Here is a 26,214-nt window from a genome sequence, read left to right on the forward strand (position 1 = left end):
GTTCAGTGCCAAGGCTCCTGCTTCCTGCCTCATCCCTCTCTCCATCCCAAGCCGCTGCTACCCTCCAATCTGAGCCAGCCAGCCTACTTGCTACCGCTATTACTCATGCTCCCCAGGGCTGTCAGCCTGCACACAGGAAGAAACAAGTGTACGCCAGCTCCCTCTTCCATCCCAGCATCCACACAGTCAAGGGCACATGTCTTTCAATGAGGGAAAGATGGACTTCAGAACGGTTTCCAAGAAGCGTGGTCAAAACTAGAATGCAGGGCTGGAGAGATGGCTTAGCAGTTAAGGTGCTTGCCTGCAAAGCCTAGGGACCCAGGTTCGATTCCCCAGTACCCACTTAAGCCAGATGCACAAAGTGACACACGCATCTGAAGTTCGTTTGCAGCAGCTAGAGGCCCTAGATTGCCCATTCTCTCTCTCTAATTTTTTTTTTTTTTTAAGCAGAATGTGGGGCTTAAAAGTTAAGGTATTTGGCTGCAAAAACAAAGGGTCCTGGTTTGATTCTCCAGGGCCCACATAAATCAGATACACAAGGGGGGCACATGCTTCTGGAGTTCATTTGCAGTGGCTGGAGGCTTTGGCATGCCCATTCTCTCTCTCTCTCTCAAATAAATAAATAAATAAAATTTTTTAAGTAGAATTCATTGTTCCCTGTTGAATCCATTACTACCACAATGACTTTCAATCAGGTCTGCTGACAAGGCACTCAAAGATTCCAACCAACAAGGGTAGAGCAATGGTTCAGTAACTAAAGGCACTTGCTTGCAAAGCATGACTGCCCAGGTTCAATTCCTCAGTGCTCATCTAAAGCCAGATGCACCAAGTGGTGCTTGTGTCTTGATTCTCTCTCTTGCGCGCGTAAATAAATATATTTAAAAAGAAAAACAAAAATCTCTAGCCAGGCGTGGTGGCACACACCTTTAATCCTAGCACTCGGGACGCAGAGGTAGGAGGATCACCGTGAGTTGGAGGCCACCCTGAGACTACATAGTGAATTCTAAGTCAGCCTGGGCTAGAGCGAGACCCTACCTTGGAAAAAGAAAAAAAAAAATCCTACTAAGAAATCACCTCACTGAAATCCATGCTCCCTTTTGATCCATAAGATCTCATGCAAAATTTAACACAGTGCTAAGCCAGAGGCTGGTATTACATAAAACCGTAAAATGAATTTCAATGTGGGTATATGATTTTAACCACATATATTTTTAGTCTCCCCTATGCACTCACACACCTTCTCAAACTGCTTCAGGGGGCGTTGAAAGAAGTAAGTCTCCGCTTCATTTAGTCACAACGTAACTTGCTGAAAGGGAAGACGTTAACGACTGTTCATCTCCAGCTACCTGTTGTTCACAGACAGGCAGGGGCTCTGCTCCAAAGGGAGCGGCTCTAAGCTGGAATAATTTTCTTCACTGTGTGTGTGAGGGCAAGGGGAGGGTGAGAAGGCTGGGAGGGACGGCTTACACCTGTCAAAACAGCCTCCCCATATAATTTCCCATTTTGGCTGCAGAGAAAAGGGAACAGAGAGAACTGCTCGGCGAAATGATAAGAGACCTGCTTATCTAGAAACCAGGGAAAAGTAGCTGAAAGCATTATGATAAAAAGCAATCTGAACAGAAGTTTCATTTACTGGGGGGGGGGGGGTATACAATAGAATGAAATAGCAGAGAAGAGGACAACATTTCATGTAGCCACAAGACTCATTCTAATGCTGGGTCCATCAACAGAACCATGAAGGACCACAGCTATCAGGGTTAACACAGGACCAGAAAATATTTGACAAGATCAACAATCATTATTGTGGAGGAAAAAAGTAAAAAGCCGGGCGTGGCGGCTCACGCCTTTAATCCTAGCACTTGGGAAGTGGGGATAAGAGGACCACTGTGAGTTCGAGGCCAGCCTGGGACTAGAGTGAGTTCCAGGTCAGCTTGGGCTAGAGTGAGACCTTACATTGAAAAACAAACAAACAATAATAGTGCTGGGTAGTGCTGGGGAGATGACTCAGTAGTTAAAGGCCACTTCCTTGCAAAGTTTGTTAGCCCAGGTTCAATTCCCTAGCACCCACATAAAGCCAGACACACACACACACACACAAAAAAAATGGTACAAGCATCTGGTCTTTGTTTGCAGTGGTGTGCGCGCACACACACACACACACAGACATACAAATAAGTAAATAAAACATATTTTAGGGCAGGAGAAATGGCTGAGTGGTTAAGGCATTTGCCTTTGAAGCCTAAGGACCCAGGTTCGATTCTCCAGTGTCCACATAAGCCAGATGTGCAAGGTAGTATAGGCATCTAGAGTTCATTTGCAGTGGCTAGAGGCCCTGTCATGCCCATTCTCTATCTACCTCTCACTCATAAATAAATAAATATCATAAAAGCATATTTTAAATGGTAATATATCAACCTTATCTCTACCTTTCTGAAAAAATATATACATTTTTAGAGGCTAGAGCAATGGCTCAGTGGTTAAAAGTGCTTACATACAAAGCCTGAGAGCCCAGGTTTAAATTCCCCAGAACCCATGGAAAGCCAGACGTGCAAGATGGCACGTGAATCTGAAGTTCGTTTTCAGTGGCAGGAGGCCTTGGTGTGCCCAAACACACTCTCTCTCACTCTCTCTCTCTCTCTCTCTTTCTCTCACTCTCTTACACACACACACACACACACATACACACACACCTCTCTAAAACGAAGTTTTAGGCTAAGAGATGACCCAGCTGCTCTACATCTTTTTTGTGTTAAATTTTTATTTATTTGTGTGCGCGTGCACGCGCATGCACGTGCGTTTGTGCATGCACATGTGTGCACGCATGCACGGGGCATATGGGCCACAGCCCTGAAGGACTGCTTGGATGCATCTACACACCATCTTCTTTGAAACAGGGTCTCTTGCTGCTGCAAATGAAAGGCTGGGATGCAAAGGAATGTCAGATAAGCTGGCCACGAACTTCGGATGCCCTCATGTATCCCAGGCTGGTCTCAAACACATTATGGAGCAGAGGCTGACCTGACCTCTTGACCCTTCTGCCTCTACCTCCCAACTGCAGGGATTACAGGCAAGGGCCATCACGCCTAGTTTATGTGACACTGGAGATCAAACCCGGGGCTTTGTGGACGCTAGGCAAGCGCTCTATCGACAGAGCTGTATTCATATCCCCACTTTTATCTATTAACTATTTTATCTATTAATTATTAATTATCTATTATTAGGATATTATCAAAGGTTCTGAGGAAGGTACATGTTCAAAGCTTCTCTTCAAATCCTACCTGTCATGTTGTCCAAAGAATCGAGCATCGACCTGCCCATCTTTATCCCTCAGGGCTTTCGCAGGCCAGAATGGAAACCCCTTGAGTTTTGCCCACACCAAAGGATGTGGATTGCTCTAGAAGAAAAACAAAATACAGAGTCTGTGCATACTTGGCAACAAGATACAAGTTAAAGTTGGTAGGAGGAGTGAACGAAGGGAGACTGGAAATGACACAGGAAAGAGAAAGGTGGCAAACAAGGCATGTCTTGTGTGTTCAGTGGCATGTCACACAGCGCCCACATGAAGCTGAGGAGGGGCTTAAGTGGGGAGAGGGAGCAGAAGCCAGTGCAGATAGAAGCAGACAGGCCCTGGCTCTGACTCTTAACGAGGTGACCATGAGCAAGACAATTCAACTTTCTGGGCAAAATGGAGACAGTGACACCCAATGTCAGCTATGTTTCGACTGCATGTAATGGTGTGAGGAATGAGTTTCACCCATTAGGGGCTCCTCGGGTGTGGCTACCAAGATGTTATCTCCAGGGGCAAAAAGAAGCCTAAGGTATATTCCAACTCTGACTTCCTTGCCATGACTTGCCCTCTGCAACCCTCCACCCTACCTCCACCACCTTCCCTGCGACCCTCCACACTACTTCTGGTACTGACATTACCTCCCTCATACACCCTTCATTTCTACCCACCCCACAAAGAACACTTCCCTCTGCCAAACACCCTGGATTTAATTAATGTGCACCACTGGGAGATAAACACATACGCCTGTAAGTATAAAATCGAAGGTCCACAGAGGAAGCTAGGATAACCATGTCTCCATGAAATATGGGTCTTTCTGGAGAGACTAAATTCCTCCAGGGAGGTATTTCCAAACCACCTTTAAAAAGTGCCAACCTGGGGGGCTGAGTGATGGCTTAGCAGTTAAGGTGCTTGCCTGCGAGGCCGAAGGACCCAGGTTCTACTCTCCGGATCCCATGGCACCCAAACACACAAAGATGAGGCGATCCCAAGGTCACATGTGCCCACTATGTGGCACAAGCATCTGGAGTTCAACTTCAGTGGCTGAGGCCCTGGTGCACTAACTCTATCTCTCCTCTCTCTCTTTTCTCTCTCTTGCTTTCTCAAAAAAAAAAAAGTATGTGTCGGGGCCACATCCAGTATTCAGGATGCAGCATCCAGAATCCAGAATCTACCATGGCACAGCCCAAGTCCCACACCCTCCTGAGTTCTTTGACAGAACTTACCAGGCTGCTCAAATCAACCCAACAGCCGGGACACCAACTCTGGCATACACACACCCGGAGTCGGCTGGATTAGTCTCATGCTGTCCTACTTAACAGCTTTCAATGGCTCGTCTCATAAGCCCCCAGAAGGCTTCTTGGGGTAGCCACCAGAGACAGTCCAGAAAATGAAACACAGGACATAAATCCGACTTACACAAGGCTCACAAAACCAGTTGTCTCGTTTCTGGCAAGCAGCAAGATAGCATTCTGGACAGACTTCAATTTCATTCATCTGTAAAGCAAACCACACTTGAGAATCTGTCACGGGGTGGGGAGGGTCGCACACGGGGGCCCCTCAATGCCTAATGGCCTCTGGAGTGTCTGCACCCTTACTGCAAGGTTGGATTATCTGTTTAGCTTTGCTTTCCTTCTTTCTTTTTCTTTCTCTTTGGTGGTAGGCATCAGGCATTATAGCATCTTGCTTTGCAGCATAAACTGGCTTCAGAGACCTGGGCTCAAGTGATCCTCCTGCCTCGGCCTCTCAAGTGATGATTGTGGTGTGTTTGAAGGAGAAGCTTAGCTCCACGAAGTCCCAAGGAGCAGATCATCTCGTAGATGCATCCAGCCGTCAGCCCTATTCCCAGTCCTCTGCCAGCCACGGGGACTGGAATTCCGGCCTCCACTCTTGCCCTGCTACGATTCACAGCCTAAGTCTATGCTTGTCTTTTGTTGTTGCTGTTTTGTTTTTCCTTTTAATATTTATTATTTGAAAGACAGAGAGGGAGGTAGTTCCCCACCCCTTTTTTTTATTGTTTATTTTTTGGTTTTTCAAGGTAGGGTCTTGCTCTAGCCCAGGTTGACCTACGGAGTCTCAGGCTTCCCTCAAACCACATTGATCTTCCTACCTCTGCCACCCAAGTGCTAGGATTAAAGGCATGTGCCACCACACCCAAATTTGTCCCTCTCCCACACACCCCCCCCCACACACACACACTGGCTTCCAGTACCTTCTATTAAACCAGTGGCACTTTCAGGAAAGTCCATTCCACACACAACCATGAGGAATCTTTAGCCGTGTCTGAAAGCATTTTTAGTTGTCACAGCTTGGATTTGATGTAGACTCTGTACAGTCTCCATAACAAAGAGAGCTCAAGCCCTAAATGCCAGAAGGGCCAAGCTAAGAAATAACGATAAAGCCAACATCTGACAGGCTCCCTCAAGGTCAACCACCATCTCATCCCAGCTACCATGACAGCTCATTTGCACCAGCTCTGCTCTTGCGGCCTCCTCGAGCCCCTCTGCCCTTGCCCACAAACCTGATACTCAACTAAAACCATACTAGCCTTCTTTACTTCCACTAACGGCAACTGCAAAGACCAACAACACAAGAGCCGGCCCTTTCCCTCTTACGATAGTACATTCTACAGGGACGACCTGGCTCAGGACCAACGGCCTCGATCTTAATTCAGACTCGGGCTACTCAACGAGAGCCGAGTGGCTTTGGGAAAAGCTGATTGCTTCCTGTGGGCCTGCACGCCCTCAGCGGCAAGACATGGATGAGAACAGTCCACTCACACAGGGCTATCAGACAAACCAACCAAGGTGAAATGCGCCTGTGGGTTAACGCCGAAGTCGCGCAGCATGCTGGCATCACTCTAAGAATGCCATGATGTCTCTAGCCATGCCACTCGTACGCTCTTAAACCCATTTAAGCGTTCCATGGCTACCATTCATTTCTTCTTCACAGGGGCACAGAAGTAGCCCTGTGGTTGTCCTACTTGACAGTACAGTGGGACAGAATGAAGACCAGGTTCAATTCCCCAGGACCCACAGAAGCCAGATGAACAAGGTGGTGTCTGGAGTACATTGGCAGTGGCTAGAGGCCCTGGCACGCTCATTCTTTTTCTCCCTCCCTCCTTCCCTCCCTCTCCTTCTCTCATAACTAAAATTTTAATAAGTAAAAAAAAATTTTTTTTAAAGAATAAACAGAGCCAGGTTGGGTAGCATGCCTTTAATCTTAGCACTTGGGAGGCAGAGGTAGGAGGATCACTGAGTTTGAGGCCAGCCTGACAGTACAGAGTGAGTTCCGGGTCAGCCTGGGATAGAGTGAGACCTTACCTGGGGGGAGGGGGGAGGAGGGACAATGAATAAAGGTCAGAAGAAAAGCAAGGTCAAAATCCAGCACGCCTCTGCTTGTCACTCAGACAGTGGGGATTTAATGAAGGAAGCCCCCCTCCACGTCTCGCTGCTCAGCAGCCAGCAGACCCGCTGCACGCATGCTCTCTCTCTGCACTAGGGGTCTGCACAGGAGACCAGACTCTGGGGACAAAGGTCTGCTCTGCAGCAACACTCCAGGGCCCGGCCCTCATGTCAAAGCCCAAACCTCTGTAACAGGACACAAAAGCTCCTGACTCAATGCCAATCACCGGGAGACAAGGCCAAAATCACAAATTCTATCTAGGCAACCAAGAACACTCAGGATGCCCAATGATTGGCCATGACTGCAGAGTACAGACTAGAAATGAATCATTTCTCCCTCAAGATTGCTGCTGAGGGAAAGGTCTCCAATAGCACTGGGCTCCTCACTGACCTGCTTTCATTTTACCTGAGAAGAGGCTACGTGTGCGCCTCAGAGAGCCACACGCCGGGCCGGGCCACCAGTTCCCTGGTGTCGTCCCCCCCGGCCCTCCACCCCTGCTCCAGGAAGTCAGGAAAACACATACCTCGTGCTCACAGATTTTGATGACTACTTTCGCTATTTGTGTCAATTTGTGATTTCCTAGGGAAGAACAAAGTAAGATTAATTCTACTGCAAACATGTACCACCCTGACTCAGGACTGACTGCATTCCTGTTAACAGCCTCTTCACTTGCTTTCCCCCAGGATTCAGCAGTTACAGGCTGAAGAGCCTAAGTTTGGGGCTTCCAATTAGGATTCAAAAATATTGACTTTACCCATCAAGATCGCCTGGACTTCGAAGGCTCAAATGAGCACAGACTAGAGGCTGATACTGGAACTGTTCGAACATTCCAAAGGCTCCGTTTCACAGAAAGGAGCTTCGCTCTACCGCTGAATACAAAGCGAGAAGGAAAGGGTGTTGTGGAGAAGCACTGGGTGCCCGGTGCTTCCAAGGATCCTCCACTGCCGTGAGTTCAAAGCTACCCTGAGACTACAAAATGAATTCCAAGTTGGCCTGGGCCAGAGCAAGACTCTCCCTCAAAAACCCCCCCAAAAAAGGAAAAACCAAAATATGGGACAACCCAAGGATCCTCCAGGAGCCCTACTGGCAAGCAGGGGAAATTGTTTGCATTCACTAAAGGACTAAGCCAAGATCAGAAGTCTTGCCACATCAGAACTCAGAGCTAATGATGTGAGCAACAGCCCACAGACCAAACCCCAAATCACACACCTCAGCACTAAACCACAGGTCATGATGGTTAAAAGGCCACACTTCACTGTATGTTTGGGGCTGGAGAGATGCCTTAGCACTTTAGGCCTGTAAAGCCAAAGGACACAGGTTCAGTTCCCCAGGACCCACGTAAGCCAGATGCACAAAGTGGCGCATGAGTCTGGAGTTTATTTGCAATGGTTGAAGGCCCTGGCATGTCCATTCTCTGTCTCTCTGACAAATAAATAAAATAAATAAAAATAAAAAACAGAAATTGTAGTTTGTTACCAAGATCACAAACACACGAGCTAGGGAGACTGCTCAGTGGTTAAAGGTGCTTGCTTGCTTGCAAAGCCTTTTATCTTCAGTTCAATGCCCCAGTACCCATGTAAAAAAACATGTGGCGCATGCATCTGGAGTTCATTTGCAGTGGCAAGAGGCCCTGGTATGCCCACACTCCCCTCTACCCCTACTCTGCTCTCAAATTAAAAAAAAAAAGAAAAGAAAAAAATTAAGTCTGAAAAAATGACCAATAAGGACACTTGATAACCCAGTGTCATCTGATGTCATGGATATTAGGGAAAAGGGAGCCTCCATCCATAAAGACAATGCACCATGATCATATTCCTCTACCTCCATCCTCTCTTTACCCCTGCTCCTAGCGCACTTCCACTGAATCCCTTCTTTCCAAATAGTCTCTCTTCTATTTTGATGTCAAGAATTAATTATATTGAGCACAGCATGGTGGCACACACCTTTAATCCCAGCACTCAGGAGGCAGAGGTAGGAGGATCGCTGTATGTTAAAGGTCACCCTGAGACTACATAGTGATTTCTAGGTCAGCCTGGACTAGAGCAAAACCCTACCTCAAAAAAACAAAGCAGCAGAAGAAGAACAATTAATTATCTTGGGCTACAGAAATGGCTTAGCAGTTAAGACACTTGCCTGCAAAGGCAATGGACCCAGTTCAATTTCCCAGGACCCATAAAGCCAGATGCACAAGATGACACACGCATCTGGAGGTCGTTTGCGATAGCTGGAGGCCCTGGTGCACCCATTCTCTTGCTTCCCCCATCCTTTCTCAAATAAACAAATAAATAAATGAGGGCTGGAGGGATGGTTTAGCAGTTAAGGCATTTCCCTGCAAAGCCAAAGGACCCAGGTTCAATTCCACAGGACCCACGTTAGCCTGATACACAAAGGGGGTGCACACATCTGGAGTTCATTTGCAGTGGCTGGAGGCCCTGCTGCACCCATTATCATTCTCTCTCTCTCTCTCTCTCCCTCTCCCTCTTTCTCTGTCAAATAAATTAAAATTAAAATTAAGAAAAAAAGCCAGGTGTGGTGGTACACAGCTTTAATCCCAGCACTCCGGAGGCAGAGGTAGGAGGATCGCCATGAGTTTGAGGCCACCCTGAGACTCCATAGTGAATTCCAGGTCAGCCTAGACTAGAGTGAAACTCTACCTCAGGGGAAAAAAAAAAAAAAAAAGAATTGATTATCTTACAGAAATTCTCAGTGTCCAGTATCTCCTTTCTCCTCTCCCCGCTACTGAGGAGGGAGTCACACAACACCAACACTTTAAGCACAAAGCCCCCCGCCCTAATTCTTACAGCTTCTTTCAATACTACTAGCTAAGAGTCTGTACTAGGCCTGGGTCTGCTGGAAACAAGGCAAGACAAGGTGGCTGCCCATAACACAGAGTGAGAAACACCCTAGGGTCTTTCAGCCTTGCAAATCCACATGCATGCACGTGTTGTCAGGTACTGACCCAATACCTGACCCGGAGCCGGCTGTTTAACAGGGCAAGAGCAAGCTCAGGGCATGTTCGCTCCCTCAGGATGCGTGAAAGCCACTCACCCCCGTTATAAATGATACAGTTGTGCAAAATCCACTTGGCATCGGCCAGGAAGGCTTCTGTGCAACCATACATTTTCTTCTTGGCGTTCTGGGAGGAAAAGTCACACAGCACGGTCACTGGTGAGGCAGCGGGAAGGAGAATCCACAACACCTGTGTCCTCACGTAATTTTCCTAGCCGTCATTTGGCAAATTAATTAACGTTGTTCATCTCATTTCCCAAGATGCTACTTTGTTTGAGATCTACAGCCCTATAAAAACGTGCATGGATTCATCACGGAAGCGTGAACTCCCTCGTCTTGAAGCTGCTGTCATTAATCACGCAGCTCCTTCCGGCAGAGAGAGGAGGGTGAACGCATCTGAACAGCGACATCTGAACGACGACGACAGTTAGGGAGCCCACGGTCTCACGTGAGGTCCCTCGACGAGCCAAGGGACAATAAAGTATGGGAATGTGAAGCCAGGATGCCACGTAAGGGTACGTGCAATTTGCCAGAACACATTAGATTTACAGTTTGCTTAATGGGAATGATCAGTGTAGCCAACACGAACCCCTGCTTCCTCTACAAGGTGCAGAAGTGAGAGTCCAACCCACATGCTAGCCACGCACTCTCACCCTGAACCCACCTGCCCCTCCCTTCACAGTGACAGTTTGAAAAGCGCCCCTCTTAGACCCATGTGTTTGTGATGGAGCCTTATAACCCCAAGCTGGCAGGCATTTCGGAGGTGGAGCCCTGCTCCAGGACATGTGTCAATTGCGGTGGGCCTTAGAACCCAGTTGCCCCCTTGCCAGAGGTAGCTGACTCGGGCTACTTCCTTCCCTGGGTGTCATGCTCATCACATGATGTTTCCCATCAAAAGTGTAAACCAAAACAAGCCCAGTCTTCCAAAAAGCTGGTCAGGGCGTACCGTCCCAGCGAGAAGAAGGGAGCTGCGACACCATTGGTGGCTCTGAGTTTGAAAATCAAAATCAGCACTGGGATGGATCAATGGGCAGCGTCACAAGGGTCATCGTCAGCAAGGAATGTCAGCGTGAACTTTTCCCCCAACACCTTCGGGCATTACAAAAGCAGCCTTGTTGGTGCAATTAAGTACCTCCTAAAAAGTTATAGCTTCAGTGCTAATCTGGAGGTGTTCCAGACACTTAATTTTCTCCTCCCCATCCTGGCTCTTGTTAGCACCTCAGAAAGAACTACAAGAGGGAGTAAGGGCACAATGCCTGAAATCACTGTCTCTCAGAAGCATGTGGCTCTCTCAGGGAAAAAGGCTTGACGCCTTCACACCAAGTACGATCGTGGCCCTCAACATGCCACTGCCATCCTTGGCAGGACGTCACAGAGAAAGGAGTGGGAAGGCAGAGGGTTCTTCCAGCAAAATAAAAATGTATTAGGAACTGGAGAGATGGCTCAGTGGTTAAGGGCATTTGCCTGCAAAACCTAACAACCTGAGTTCGAGTCCCTAGTACCCACATAAAGCCAGATGAACAAAAGGTGGCACATGCATCTGGAGCACTTTTGCAGTGGCTAGAGGTCCTGGGGTGCCCATTCTTCTCTCTTTCTCACTCTGTCTCTGGTTGTAAATAAATAACTAATTTTTAAAAAATGGATCAGGAAATAATCTAACATGAGATAGCGCAGAGGAAGTGAAGGAGAGCCCTTAACCATCTACACAGTAGAGGGCTCTATGGTGGAGGCCGACCTTTTCCAAGGTACAAAGGTCCATGGGGTGGAAAATATATTCCGCATAGTCAGGATGCTGCTCCAAGGGGACAGGCTTCTGGAATGCATCTGTCTGTAAGAGAAATGACATAGGCACAAGCCCATCACTACCGTGAAGTCTGAGCTTTTTCATCCACCAGGGGTCCCCAAAACCAGACAGTACAGTTCTAAACATAACCACAAAGGACGACCTTGGGAAGCTCAAGTCATCCACTTTCTAATTTTGCCCAGGTATTACAAACCCGGGCCAGTGAACATGTCTGGTTTTCTATACACCCAAGGCACAGGGCCCATCCTCTTCCATTAACATTGGCTGTCAGTCACTTTAGACCTGGGCTCTAACGGAGAGCTGCTCTTCAAGGATCATAGCACAAAATGACTTGAGGATAAAATGTGACAGCATCTAAAATCGACAGACCCAAGTCCACTGAGAGCCAACTGGGGGTGGGACTGGGCCTCTACACAGTGAGACTTTTGCTCCTCTGAAAAGTCACACTGGGGGCTAGAAAGATGGCTCAGTGGTTAAGGGCAAATAAATAATAAAAATGCTTAAAAATTAAAAAATTCGGCCAAGCATAGTGGCACGTACCTTTAATCCTAGTACTCAGGAGGCAGATATATATATGAGGATCGCTGTGAGATCCAGGCCAGCCTGAGACTACATAGCAGATTCCAGGTCAGCCTTGGCTAGAGCGAGGCCCTACCTCAAAAAAACCAAAACAAGAAAGAAAGGACCATGGAAGAATTTCACCAATCCACACATAGGGTGGACTTGTACAAGGAGGGGAAGGTGCCCTCAAGGTTCTTCAGGGAAAATGCAATAACCTCTCGATCACATCAACCTTATGTGATGGCTGCTGTGTTCAGATTTGTCCTTTTGCTACAGGCTCTCACTGTATAGCGCTGGCTACCTGGGACTTGCTATGTAGACCAGGATAGCCTCCAACATGTGATAATCTTGCCTCTGCCAAGTGCATCTGCCACGACACACCTGGCTTTAATACAATGTGTTTTTTTCAATTTTTTATTCACTTGCATATGCACATGTGTCTCTTGCCAATACATACATACATGTCCCACCTTGTCTGCAGCTTTAAGTGAGGGATAGGGAATTGAACCCAGGTTGGCAAGTTTTGTGAACACTTACCTTTAACCCTGAGCCATCTCCCCAATATATTTATTTATTTGTGGAGCAAAGAGAGGATGGGCACACCAGGGCCTCTTGTCACTGCAAACAAATTTCAGGCACATGCGCAACTTTGTGCATCTAGCTTTACGTGATAGCAAGGAATCGAACTGAACCATCAGGCTTTATAAGCAACTACTGAGCCATCTCTCTCCAGTCCCCAATATGGTATTTTAAAATGAGATATTTTAGCTGGGTGTGGTGGTGCACGCCTTTAATCCCAGCACTCGGAAGGCAGAGGTAGGTGGATCACCATGAGTTCAAGGCTACCCTGAGACTCCATAGTGAATTCCAGGTCAGCCTGGGCCAGAGTGAAACCCTACCTCAAAAAAGAAAAAAAAGAGAGAGATTTTTCTGAAAGCCATCATAATAAGTGCTCCAACCACACAGAGATGCTGTATCAAGGGCTCAGCTTGCCAATCACGTGCCAACAGCCCCATAGACTTCCCAGAAGTCAAGCCTCCATGTCTCACTTCAAGGTCACAAAAACCAACCACATGCCCACTCTGGGGAAATCTCACTGTTTAACTTTCACATGTAGAGTCTGTCATAAGACCTTGGTTAGAACCAGACTGGGCTACATTCACAGAAAAGGAATTTCACAAAGACCTGGGAGAGCACACAAAATTCCTCCTTGGCCCAAAGGGTGTGAAGCTTACGTCAAAAAACTTCCTATTAGACAAACATTCCTGAACAGTACTCACTTCAGTAAGAATGCCATCGTATCTCATGGTTATCTTTTTTTTTATTAAATTTATTTATATATTTATTCATCCATTTCCACACACGTATGTGCATGCGTGTGTACGAGCATGTGGGTGTGTGCACACATGGGAGGGCTACAGATGAACATGCAATGCTTGCACCACTTTCTGTGTCTGGCTTACGTGGTGGTTTTGAGAACTGAACCCAGGCCAGCGGCCTCCTCAGGCAAGCGCCTTTAACCTCCGAGCCATCTCCCAGCCCCGTATCTCATGTCCTATTTACAGATGTTTTTGAATACGGACACACAGCAAGGCCCCCGGGGTACGTCCCTGTGCCACACAGGCAAGAGCAACAGGCAACAGGTAGAGCATTAACCAAGAGAACAAAACGCAAGCCGGCGTCTTCGCTTAGCTCGGCTCGGCTTAGCTCGGCGCGCACAGGAACGCTCTCCTTACCCCTGGCTGCTTCATTTTCTGAATGGCGAACTTGAGCAGGTAGGACAGCTGTTCAATGGTGAGCATTGTCATGGCTTTGCTCTGGGTCTCGATGCATTCTGCTACTGTAATCTTCTACAAGTCAAAAATCACACACACAGACACGTTAGAAGAAAAAGAGACTCGCCGCGCAGCTGTCGTCCTTCCACTTTGTTTTCAGTACACTTCCACACGAACTGCAATCCCCATCTAAACATGACAACAGCTATTTCGCTTGGCAAGGGCTCCCATCTACCAGATCAAAATGTGCTGCATCCGATGGGCTAAAATTCAAAAAAAGTCATCAAACCATGTGTTACCTTATTAGGAAGTGTTTCGAATCATGGAGAACATGGTATGACCTGAGCAAGGTAGATATATATATATATATATATAGCTTGCAGGACCTGGAAAGGCGTCATTATTCTAACCTCTCGGTCTCAGAAATGGGTCCAAAGAAAGGCCATGCCAGAGGGTGAATCAGGTTGACCACCTCACCTGATGTGAGCTCTATGGCCTCCATCCTCACCTTCCTTGGGTCCTGAGCTACAGGTGAGGAAAATCGCTGACAAAAAAAGGGACAGAGCTCACCATAGAACAAAATCTAGGGAGGTGAGTCATAATAAGTATGGCCTCACCCTCCACGACCACTGTGGTGGCTTGAATGTGATGTGTTCCCCCGTAGCTCATGTGCTAATGACTAAGCCTCCTCACCAGCAGGTGGAGCCTGAAATAAACCCTTGCCTCTCGTTAGCTGCGTTTTGTCCCAGCAATGAGAAAGTAACTGTAACTGTGACAACCATGGATGTGAGGCCACTGAGAACATCCTGGACACTTCAAGGGGACATCCTCTGTCTAGCTCCAGGACAGTAACTTACTTTCTTTCCTTTCTACTTTTTCCCTTCCTTCCTCCTCCCCGTTTCCTTATTTCTCTTTTGTTTTTGGAGACAGGGTCTTCCCAGACGGACCTCAAACTTCCAATTCTCCTGCTTCAGTCTCCTAAGCGGAGAACTGCAGGAGTTAAGTGGGCCATCATACTTGGCCTATGCGTGTCATCTCACGCAAGCACTGCATCTCCCTAGCTTTATGACTATCATTCCACAAGGGGTCATTCCCACCAAAGAAAAGACCCAGAGAGATGACTGCAACCGGAGCCTCAGCTATGAAAACGCCGTGCTGTGTCTCAGAGACTCGACCTATATTGGAGCAACAACGGGGGCAGCTGGGAGTTCTCTCATCAGACCACCTGGGAAATGGCAACTGAGGAGATCCTCCAACTAGTTTTGGATGTGTTTCCATCCTTCACCTCACTGGGGCCTCCAAAAGAACCCTTGTGACTGGCTGGCTGGCGGATGGGGAAAGGGCCACAGAGAGCCACACAGAGACAGAAAATGGTGCATGACACACAAGTCCACCTGCCCGGATACCAGCTCTCTGTCTTAACAATTCACCCTCGGGGGAAAAAAAAAATGTGGGGCTTTGCATCTTACGACAAAGCGCCTGCTTCCTTGAGCTTCCATTTAATTCCAGGATACAATGTGGGAGTCACCACCTACCCGTCATCACTCCCTCCTACCCCTGCTCCTTCGTCCTGCTTGGTAGGGCCGGGTTCCCATGACACACAAAGTGTTTCTGGTGAGCACTCTTTTCTAGCCTTTTCTGGAGGGGAACTGGTAATGCCCCAGAACAAGCTGGCTGGAGGATGCTGGGTAAAACTCTCCTGCTTGATCCAAAGAGAGGCACCTTACTCTGAGGCAGATTTTCGTCTATTCACACCTAGTCTTGGACTTCCAGCAGCCACCATAAGGCCGTGAAGGCGGGAGGACGCATCTCAATGATGGGACGGGCAAGAGGCTGGCTCCCAGCAAACTCTGGACGCTTCCCACACATAATGGGAAATCCCTACTGTCTCAAGCCACTTTTCTCAGCAGCTCTCCCTAGCAGAGGACAAATACGGTCAGAGCCACTATTAGAAATGCCATCAGACAACTGGGAAGAATTGCTCAGGAAAACAAAGGCTTGAGAACCCACACAGTGTAGAAGAACAGGCCCAGCCCCAAACAGAGGTGGATACTGCTGAGCAAAACGTGTGCTACACCTATCTCCACCGAGTCATCCCAAAGGAGGAACAGAGCCCCATTAAAACGTCAACATCATCCTGGTTGGAGATCCCAATTCTTTTGTTTTGTTTTGTTTTTTTCTCCTTTTGGTTTTTCCAGGTAGGGTCTCACTCTAGCCCATGCTGACCCGGATGGAATTCATTATGTAGTCTCAGGCTGCCCTTGAACTCACAGTAATCCTCCTACCTCTGCCTCCCGAGTGCTGGGATTAAAGGCATGTGCCACCATGCCCAGCTTCCCATATTTCTTACTTATTTTTCTCCTTTCCCTACACAAAGGAGGCACCACTCTGTAACTTGAGCTGCATCACCACCACCACCACCACCACCACCACCACCACCACCACCACCAAATGCATCTGGGCAGCTTTTCCATGGCACACATGGAGAGCGTCCCTGTCTGGGATCTACTTCCAGGCTCGCCTTGGAATAGTTAAACGATTTTGGAAATAGCACTCTTGTTTTCAGCAGCAGCACAGGCAGCACAGTTGAGGGTTGGGAAGAACAGAGGGATTCCTAACGGGGAGACGGCAGGGGGCGGGGTGCCTAGGGCTTCGCTGTGGTCAGAACGCGGGCGATGCCTTTCGCCCAGCAGCCCCGAGCCGGCAGCTTTCACATCTCAGGGTGACCATCCCAGGCCCGGACACTTTAAAAGGGGGACACCCTGTGCCTCCCGAATTTCCGCCTTCCCATCTTCGATTGGTTTTCTCTACGGCACTTTTCTTCGACCTCATCACATGTTAACTTAATTTTGGCATTCGTCCTCCTCTGCCGAAAAGGGTGGGATCCACACCGACTCTGTGAGCTGGAGAACACCCCCGGCACCTATCAGGCGTTGGAGGAATACTTGTTGCATGAAAGAAAACATCAGATGGTCACCACATGGAACACACGCCCCAAATCAGTCTTCCCAGCTCGGCTACTGCTGACGGCTCAATGCTGTAGCAGGAAAGCATCCAGGGAGGGGAGAAATAGCGTGCCATCCTTTTCAGAATGCGGGGACGGTTACAGGGCTACAAGGTCACTTCCAAGACACTCATAGCAGGAGAAGCAGAGGCAGCAGCTGCAGATCTGAAAGCGCTCCAAAGGCCCGTGACGAAGCAGATTTATGCAACGCGATTGTCTTTCCAAGAGCCACCGTGCTGCAGCCAGGGCAGATGCTGGTCCCCAAGGGAGCGGCCAGGGTAGAGCAGGTGGGAGGCAAGACATTTCTCCTTCCCTCTACTTGGATTATTTGAAAAATATAAAAATAAAAGGAAGAAAGAGAAAGGAGAGGGAATGAGGCAGGTGATGTATTCATTCACCAGGAACTAACCTCACATTCAGGACAAAACCAGTCCCCCTCTGGTTCCGATGTCAGTCTCAGACACTTAGCGTGATAAACCCGGGGACAGAGCTCACAGCAAAGGACTTGTCCTTCCCGGTGACAAACCCAGCAGTAGAAATCATTCCGTCCATCCTGCGGTACAACATCAACAGGGTCTGTGGTGAGTGGCCGCTTCATATAGTAAAACGGACCATGTCTTAGTTCTGACTGAAATGTAGGCAAGAAAGACAGGTGCGGTTTCAAAACAAATGTGCATTCTCAGCAGAAATTTGAACAAGTACATCAAAAACAACACACACAAAAAAAAAAATCACAGTGTCTCACAAACCCACTGAACAGCCACCCTATCTCCGGTTACCCAACTAAACACAGCATTACATCAACACCGATTATGCCATTCACTTCTATGTCAGAAGGTCAATAGGCTGAAAGCTAGCACCTACACTCCAATGTTAACACTACGATGTACCGGCTGCCTGACCTGGGCGATGACCCTCCACCGCTCAGCCTCAATTTTCTCATCTGTAAAATGTAGTTGGTAATAGCTAATGTCATGGTAATTGTGTTGGGATTAAACAGGATGGAATAACATATGCATTAAACACGGAGGCACTGTCATTACTAACCTTACTAACAGTTAAGAGCCAAATAGGCAGAAATTCAAAATTGCAAAGCTAACACAGATATGGCAATTTGCCCTGGGAGTCTTTAAATAGTAGGCATTTAGAGAACAAAGCAATTAGATTTGGGTCACCAAAAATTACCCTCCAGTTCTGTTGACTTCCAACGTAGGAAGTACATATAAGCCAGAGAGAGGTTTGCTAAAACCCATGATTCTTGAGCAGGTTAAGTCCTGGCATTTACCAGGGAGCCACATCCATTAGTCAGAACCAACAATAGCAGACAGAGAGGAGAGGAGCGGCCTACTGCGGAAGCCAGACATCCTCCTGCCTCAGCATTAGGAGAGATATATCTGGGATGAAATCTTCGAGAATACAGCAAAGTCAAGCTGCAAACATGGAATAACATGCAGAAGACGCTCGCTAGAAAAAAACAAAAAAAAAGCCCAGCAGCTGAGGATGTGGCTCGGTGAAGAGAGTGCCTGCCAAGCGTGCACAAGCCCGGGTCAGCCTTCAACACCGATAAACCCTCAATAAACTGGGCGTGACAGGGCAGCTCTGAGGAGGTGGAGGCAGGAAAATCACAGGTGTAAAATCGAGGGGTTGGGGAGATGGATGAGTAGATAAAGTTCTTCTATAAAGACCTGAGTTCAGATCCCCAACCCCACATAACAGCTAGCCTAGTGAACACAGCAGTAAACTTCAGATCCTGCCTCGAAGAAGGTGGAAGGTGAGAACTGACCCAGAAAGTTGTCCTGAGAACACATGGACGCAGTGACACCCCCACACCCGCATTCATATTCACGAACATACCAGCATACTCAAAACAGAATATGGGGCTGGAGAGGGCTTAGCGGTTAAGCGCTTGCCTGTGAAGCCTAAGGACCCTGGTTAGAGGCTCGATTCCCCAGGACCCACATTAGCCAGATGCACAAGGGGGCGCATGTGTCTGGAGTTCATTTGCAGTGGCCGGAGGCCCTGGTGCACCCATTCTCTCTCTATCTCCTCTCTCTCTCTCTCTCTCTCTCTCTCTCTCTCTCTCTCTCTCTCTCTCTCTGTGTGTGTGTGTGTGTGTGTGTGTGTGTGTGTGTGTGTCCGTCGCTTTCAAATAAATAAATAAATAATTTTTAAAAAGCAGTATATGTAAAATGAAGAATGGCTGAGCATGCACACACTTTTAATCCCAGCACTTGGGAGGCAGAGGGAGGAGGATTGCCATGAGTTCGAAGCCACCCTGAGACTCCATAGTAAATTTCAGGTCAGCCTGGGCTAGAGTGAGACCCTACCTCAAAAAACCACACACACACACACACACACACACACACACACACACACAAACGAAAAAGAATGGCTGAGCATGGTGGTGCATACCTTTAATCCCAGCACTTGGGAGACAAGGGTAGGAGAAGTGCTCTGAGTTTTACTACAGAGGGAGTCAGCTGGGCTATAGACCCTACCTTGAAAAACAAAATAAGGGCTACAGAGATGGCTCAGCAGTTGAGGCGCTTGCCTGCAAAGCCTAAGGACCCAGGTTCAATTCACCAGTATCTATGTAAAGCCAGATGCACAAAGTGGCACATGCATCTAGAGTTTGTTTGCAGTGGCTGGAGGACCTGACACACCAATTCTCTCTCTCCCTCTCTCTCTGCATCTGTCTCTCTTTCTCTCCCTCTCACAAATATTTTTTTGTTTTGTTTTGTTTTGGGTTTTTTTGTTTTGTTTTGTTTTCGAGGTCGGGGTCTCACTCTAGTCCAGGCTGAACTGGAATTCACTATGGAGTCTCAGGGTGGCCTTGAACTCACAGCCATCCTTCTACCTCTGCCTCCTGAGTGCTGAGGTTAAATACGTGCGCCACCATGCCCAGTCATAAATAAATATTTAAAAAAACAAAATAATAATAATATAAAATGAATGAGGGTACTACTACATTCCCTAGATTGTTAATGCAGAAACATAAAAATACTGGTAGATTTTTAATTATGACCTATTATCAAAGCATTTCTAAAATTTTTATGAGCGAGTTCAACCACTGAGTCACATTCCTAATTCCAATTTCTTTTTTCTTTTCTTTTTTTTTTTTTTAGCTTTTGGTAAGGTCTTGCTCAAGCCAGACTGACCTGGAATTCACTCTGTAGTCTCAGGGTGGCCTCGAACTCATGGCGATCCTCCTACCTCTGCCTCCTGAGTGCTGGGATTAAAGGCGTACCCAATTTCGTTATTTTGATAAGAATCCTCCAGGATGTAGGAGGCAACAGCACTATTGGCAGGCCAGGTATCACTCCTGGCTTATTTTTTAGCCCAAATGTTCTCACAACACCTAAAATCCTTGAGGAAGAACTGCACAGACGCACAGCTTTGTGAGGCAATCTTTCTAAATCCCCCGTGCTCTCATTTTAGGAGCTAGCTCTTCCAAGTGCCTACACAGCTCTTTAACCCAGTTATTATTTCCCTGTTTCAGTGCAACTGCTGGATAAATCAGTCGACCTGCTTCCCAAGGAGAAACATCATTGTAAACATTTTTCTTCTATGGGACATTTTTCAGTGTTCTGCACATCGTTTTTTTTTTGTTTTGTTTTGGTTTTTGGTTTTTCAAGGTAGGGTCTCACTCTAGCTCAGGCTGACCTGGAATTCACTATGGAGTCTCAGGGTGGCCTCGACCTCGCGGCGAACCTCCTACCTCTGCCTCCCGAGTGCTGGGATTAAAGGCGTGCGCCACCATGCCCTGCAGCACATCGCTTTTTTATTTATTTATTTGAAAGGGTGTGAGGAGGACAGAAAGAAGAGTGTGCCAGGGCCTCTAGCCGCCGCAAACAAACTCCAGATGGATGCATCACTTTGTGCATCTGGCTCTACGTGGGTACTGGAGAATAAAACCCGGGTCATTAGGCTTTGCAGGAAAGTACCTCAGCCGCTCTCTAGCCCCTACCCATCACGTTTACTTCATCCTGACAACCAGCCCAAGAAGAACGAAAGGCAGGCATTTATGGCTAGTTCTACTTGACAGGAGGGAAAACTTAAGTTTAAAAGACTTAGCTGAAGCTGGTGCACGTGCGCACAAAGTGGCACAAGCCTTTAATCCCAGCACTCGGGAGGCAGAGGTAGGAGGACCGCCGTGAGTTCGAGGCCAGCCTGAGACTACATAGTGAATTCCAGGTCACCCTGAGGCGACAGCAAAACCCTGCCTGGGAATGGGGGGAGACTTAACTGGGGCCTGGGAAAATGGCTCAGCAGTTAATGGCATTTGCTTGCAAAGCCTTCCAACCCAGGATCAATTCCCCAGTACCCACATAAGCCTAATACAAAAAAAAGTGACACAAGTGTCTGCCATTTGTTTGCAACAGGAAGAGACCCTGGCATGTTCATATTCCTAACCCACACCCCCTACACACACGTACGAATAAACAAATTTGTTTTTTAAATGGACTTGAGCTAGAGAGATGGCTTAGCGGTTAAGGCGCCTGCCTGTGAAGCCTAAGGACCCAGGTTCGGTTCTCCAGGTGCCACCTAAGCCAGACACAAAAGGCGAGGCACAAGGCCGCACATGCGCACAAGGCGGTGCACCCGTCTGGAATGGCTCTTAACTGAAGGCTGGAGACATAGCTCAGCTGGTGGCGTGCTTATGTGACTTGCTTGTAATCTCAGCCCTCTGAAAGCAGAAGCAGGAGGATCATGAGTTCATGGTCATCCCTGGCTACAAAGCAAGTTAGAGGGGTGGTCTGAGGTGACACACTGCCTATTTCAAAAAAATAAAATAAATAAACCGGGCATGGTGGTGCACGCCTTTAATCCCAGCACTCGGGAGGCAGAGGTAGGAGGATCGCTGTGAGTTCAAGGCCACCCTGAGACTACATAGTAAATTCCAGGTCAGCCTGGGCTAGAGTGAGACTTTACCTCGAAAAACCAAAACAAAACAAAAAAGTCAGGTATGGTGTCACGGAGGTAGGAATATCACCGCATCACCGTGAGTTTGAGGCCAGCCTAGGGCTACAGAGTGAGTTCCAGAGTTCTAGGTTAACCAGGGCTGCAGTGAGACGCTACCTTGGAGAAAAACAACCAACCAACCCCCTTACAGAACCTCAGACCAGGACCGGCTCTCTTCCTCCCGGTCCTCTCAGATAACACGGAATACACAGGAGAGTCTGAGAGCGTAGTGACTGCTTCGGAGAACATCCGCTGTGACTCAACATAAGATTCTACTTAATGCACAAAGCTGGAGGGGGAAATGTCAAGTATTTAAAAGTACCAGAAACCTCGGTCACAGGAGGCTCATGAATGGCACCTATAACAGAACTCTCACCCTCGGCTCTGGTGACTCTGGGGGCCAGAAGACTCCGTTGGCACAATGTCGGTGGCCAGATGCCAATCGGTGCACACACAAGATAACCACCAGTACCCGCAGAAATTTCCAGTGTAGCCAGGTGTGGTGGCACACACCTTTAACCCCAGCACTTGGGAGGTAGTGGTAGGAGAATCGCCGTGAGTTTGAGGCCACCCTGAGATTACCTAGTGTACCTAGTGAATTCCCCCCGGTCAGCCTAGGCTAGAATGAGACCCTACCTTGAAAAACCAAAAAAAAAGAAAGGAGGAAGAAATGACAGTGTCCCTTGGAGGGCAAAACTGCTGTCTACCTGCAAAATAGGGTTGACATTTTGGGGTCTAGGATGGCTATTGAAAGAAAGAGTCTTGGGACGAGGCCCAAAGAGGAAGACAGAAACTCTATACATCAAGCAAAGAGAACTAATTCTAACCTGAGTAAGATGTCCTAGGATGCTATCATGGACTTTGCAAGATGCCAGTAAGTTCCATTTTCAATGTCCAACTTCCTTTTAATAACTTAGTCATTGCAGTACAGAAAGAGCAACTAAGATCTAAGGGAGAGCCAGGTGTGGTAGCTTCAGCCTGGAGCTACAGTTCCTGGGAGGCTGAGTGACTGAGAAAGACTACAGAGAGAGAGAGAGAGAAATCTACATTGAAATGGAAGAATCAAATATGGCAGCTAATCTAACCTGATTCCCAGGTTGAAGGGAAGCCAGGTTATTGATCACTCAGATAAAGACCCCCCTCCCCAGACCAAGAGGACAGCCAGGTAGCTCCGCCCTCTCCTCAGATCCCCTCCTGGAGCCTGCAGAGCCCAGTGACAGGTTTGTCAATCAGACACCTCCCTTATCGGCTCTTGCCTTGCCTGCTCCATAAATGTAATCTGATAACAAATATGGAGCATTTTTAAAAGGAAAGACAAATCATTTCGGGTCAAATGAGTTACGATTTTTCTCCCCCATCCCCAACATCTCCGGCATTAACGTGGCAAACAGCAAAACAGGCAGGCAGGCTACAGCCTGTGTGAAGGGGGAATAATTGCAGGTTAGGAGAGCAAATGTTTTTATTCCCTTGATCCTGCCCCAGGTCGGCTTAACAAGAAAATGGAAAAGACCTGTTAACTCATTTGGGGCATGCCTTCATCTACACAGGGGAGCTAGCAAATGCTTTCTGAACAGGGCTCTATGAGAATAGCGATCTCTCTCTCTCTCTCTCTCTCTCTCTCTCTCTCTGTCTGATAAGTAAATAAATATTGGACCGGAGAGATGGTTTAGCAGTTAAAGCACTAGCCGGCAAAGTGTAAGGACCCAGGTTCAATTCCCTAATACCCACATAAGCCAAATGCACAAGGTGGCACATGTGTCTTGAGTTTGTTTGTGGCGGCTAGAGGCCCTGGTATGCCCATTCTACCTGCTTTCTCTCTCTGTCTCTCTCTCTCAAATAAAATATTTAAAAAACAAGGCTGGAGATATATGGCTCAGTGGTTAAGACACATGCCTGCAAAGCCTGAGGACCCAAGTTCAATTCCCCAGGATTCACGTAAGCCAGATGCACAAGGTGGCACATGTGTCTGGAGTTTGTTTACAGTGGTTGGAGGCCCTGGCGTACCCATTCTCTCTCTCTCTCTCTCTCTCTCTCTCTCTCTCTCTCTCTCTCTCTATATATATATATATATATATATATATATATATATATATATATATATATATATCTGCCTGTTTCTCTTTATCTCAAATAATTAAATAAAATATTTTTTAAAAAATAGTGCTTCTCGGGCTGGAGAGATGGCTTAGCAGTTAAGTGCTTGCCAGTGAAGCCTAGGGGCCCTGGTTCAAGGCTCGATTCCCCAGGACCCACCTTACCCAGATGCACAAGGGGGCACACGCGTCTGGAGTTCGTTTGCAGTGGCTGGAGCACTGGCGTGCCCATTCTCTCTCCCTCTTTCTCTCTGTCTCTTTTTGTGTGTCTGTGACTCTCAAATAAATAAATAAAAATAAACCAAAAAAAAATTTTTAATTGTGCTTCTTAAAAAAAAAAGTAGAAAGACAAAAGGAAGAAGTGGGAAGCCATGGATGTTTAGCCACGCAAGCAGAAGCCAGGGTGAGGGCAGAAAGCGAGGGCTGGGTGCACGGCTGTGGGTCAAGTTCTTGCCACCCAAGCGTGATAAGCAGAGTCTGGGTCTCTTAACCATGTAAATGGCAAATGAGTGTGGTGACCCAGTTGTAATCTCAGAGCTGGGGAAAGGCAGAGACAGCGGCTGCCCAGGGCAAACTGGCTACCTAAACAAATCAAACCAGTGAGTTCCAAGTTCAAATGAGAGGCCCTGCCTCAGTGACTAAGGGGGAGAAGGAGCAGAGAAGCACTCTGTCCTCTGGCCTCTGCACACAAACGCAGAGAGAGAGAGAGAGAGAGAGAGAGAGAGAGAGAGAGAGAAGACAGAGAGAGGGGACACCCCACAGGGAGGCTTAGTACATTGGAGCTCTGACCCAGGTATAAAGAACAGGCTTTCTTCTTTTATTATTTAAATATTTTATTTACTTATTTCCTTGAGAGAGAATGGGCACACCACAGCCTTCAGGGGCTGCAAATGAACTCCAGATGCATGTGCCACCCTGTGCACCTGCCTCATGTAGGTCCTGGGGAATTGAACCTGGGTCCTTTGGCTTAGCAGGTGAATGCCTTAACCACTAAGCCATCCTCCTCCAGCCCTAAGAACAGCCTTTCTTAATGGGTGGGTGTGGTTGTGCACGCCTTTAATCCCAGCACTCAAGAGGCTGAGGTAGGAGGATCACCGTGAGTTCGAGGCCACCCTGAGACTACATAGTGAATTCCAGGTCAGCCTGGGCTATAAGAAAAAAAAAGGAAAAAAAAAAAAGGAAAAAAGAACAGGCTTTCTGAGCACTATGGTCTAAATGCTTGTGTCCCCAAAATCCCAGAGTTGAAACCCTAACCCCAAGTGATGGTATCATAAGGGGGGACTTTTAGGAAATGATTAGAGATCCTAAGGGTTGGGGCTCACATGAATGGGATTAATGCACAGAAGGGGCTAGGAGAATGGCTCTGTGGTTAAAGGCCCTTACTTACAAAAGCTTGCTAGCAAGTTCAATTCCCCAACAACCACACAAAACCTAATGCAATATGTCACCAACATCTGTGGTCCCAACACACCTGTGACAATGGGCGGAGGAGTCGGGGGGATCTGAAGCTCACTGACCAGCCAGTCTGACTTCCTTTGCAGACTGGCAACGAAGGAGGAGGAGCACAGACACCCTGCTGTTGTCCGCTGACCTCCACGCGTGTGCGCACACACACACACACACACACACTCAAAAAGGGGGGACCGGAGGTGCTAGCTAGCCCCTCCACCATGTGAAGACACAGCAAGAAGGCCATTCCCTCCGTGACCTCACAGTGACTATGGTTCGCTGCACAAGGCCTGCATAATATTCGGCCTATCAACAGCCTATCATGAATGGTGAAGAAGGGCATGAGGCCTTCATTCCTCATCCCTCCCTGAGGAGTTATTGGCAGCTAATGGTTGCTAAGGGAGCAGAAGGCATTTCTGCAGTGGCTAGTCATTGGCAAGGTCCATGTGCTCTAGTAAATAGCTTCCCACTCATGCTTCATGCAGGCAACCTTAATCCAACCCTAATTAAACTCAGAGGATCACACAAATACACGTGGGGTGGCTGGGGGGAGGGGATGGGAGCTATCAAAGTAGAAAGGGGACTAGCTGGGAAGAAAGGGTACAATTTAAGGGGGTGGGAAGGGGAGGGGAGGGGAGAAGGTCTTGGGAAAAAAAATACAGGTATGTAAGAAATATTTAAGGGGAGGCGCTGGAGAGATAGCTTAGTGGTTAAGGCACATGCCTACAAAGCCTAAGGACCCTGGTTCAATTCTACAGGTCCCACAATAGCCAGATGCACAAGGGGGCGCATGCGTCTGGAGTTCATTTGCAGTGGCTGGAGGCCCTGATGTGTCCATTTTCTCTCCCTCTCTCTCTCTCTCCTTC

The 26,214-nt window shown here is 47.8% G+C and overlaps 1 protein-coding gene across 17 annotated transcripts in view; it reads right to left on the bottom strand.

Annotated features, from left to right (window-relative positions):
- Nucleotides 1–26,214, bottom strand: part of Zmynd8 (zinc finger MYND-type containing 8) — a 138,397-nt gene that overhangs the window by 64,926 nt on the left and 47,257 nt on the right. For 12 of the 17 annotated variants that reach the window (XM_045155865.1, XM_045155871.1, XM_045155870.1 and 9 more), the window contains 7 exons: nucleotides 17,254–17,472; nucleotides 13,802–13,915; nucleotides 11,436–11,528; nucleotides 9,740–9,827; nucleotides 7,215–7,270; nucleotides 4,706–4,783; nucleotides 3,279–3,394 (listed from right to left, as the gene is read on the bottom strand). In XM_045155865.1, the coding sequence (XP_045011800.1) occupies nucleotides 3,279–3,394; nucleotides 4,706–4,783; nucleotides 7,215–7,270; nucleotides 9,740–9,827; nucleotides 11,436–11,528; nucleotides 13,802–13,915; nucleotides 17,254–17,472 (764 nt within the window). The remainder of the gene's footprint in view (nucleotides 1–3,278; nucleotides 3,395–4,705; nucleotides 4,784–7,214; nucleotides 7,271–9,739; nucleotides 9,828–11,435; nucleotides 11,529–13,801; nucleotides 13,916–17,253; nucleotides 17,473–26,214) is intronic. The other 5 variants (XM_045155877.1, XM_045155872.1, XM_045155868.1 and 2 more) reach the window with 1 other exon arrangement.

This window comes from Jaculus jaculus, chromosome 8 (genome assembly GCF_020740685.1).
Source record: "Jaculus jaculus isolate mJacJac1 chromosome 8, mJacJac1.mat.Y.cur, whole genome shotgun sequence".
Taxonomy (NCBI): Eukaryota; Metazoa; Chordata; class Mammalia; order Rodentia; family Dipodidae; genus Jaculus; species Jaculus jaculus.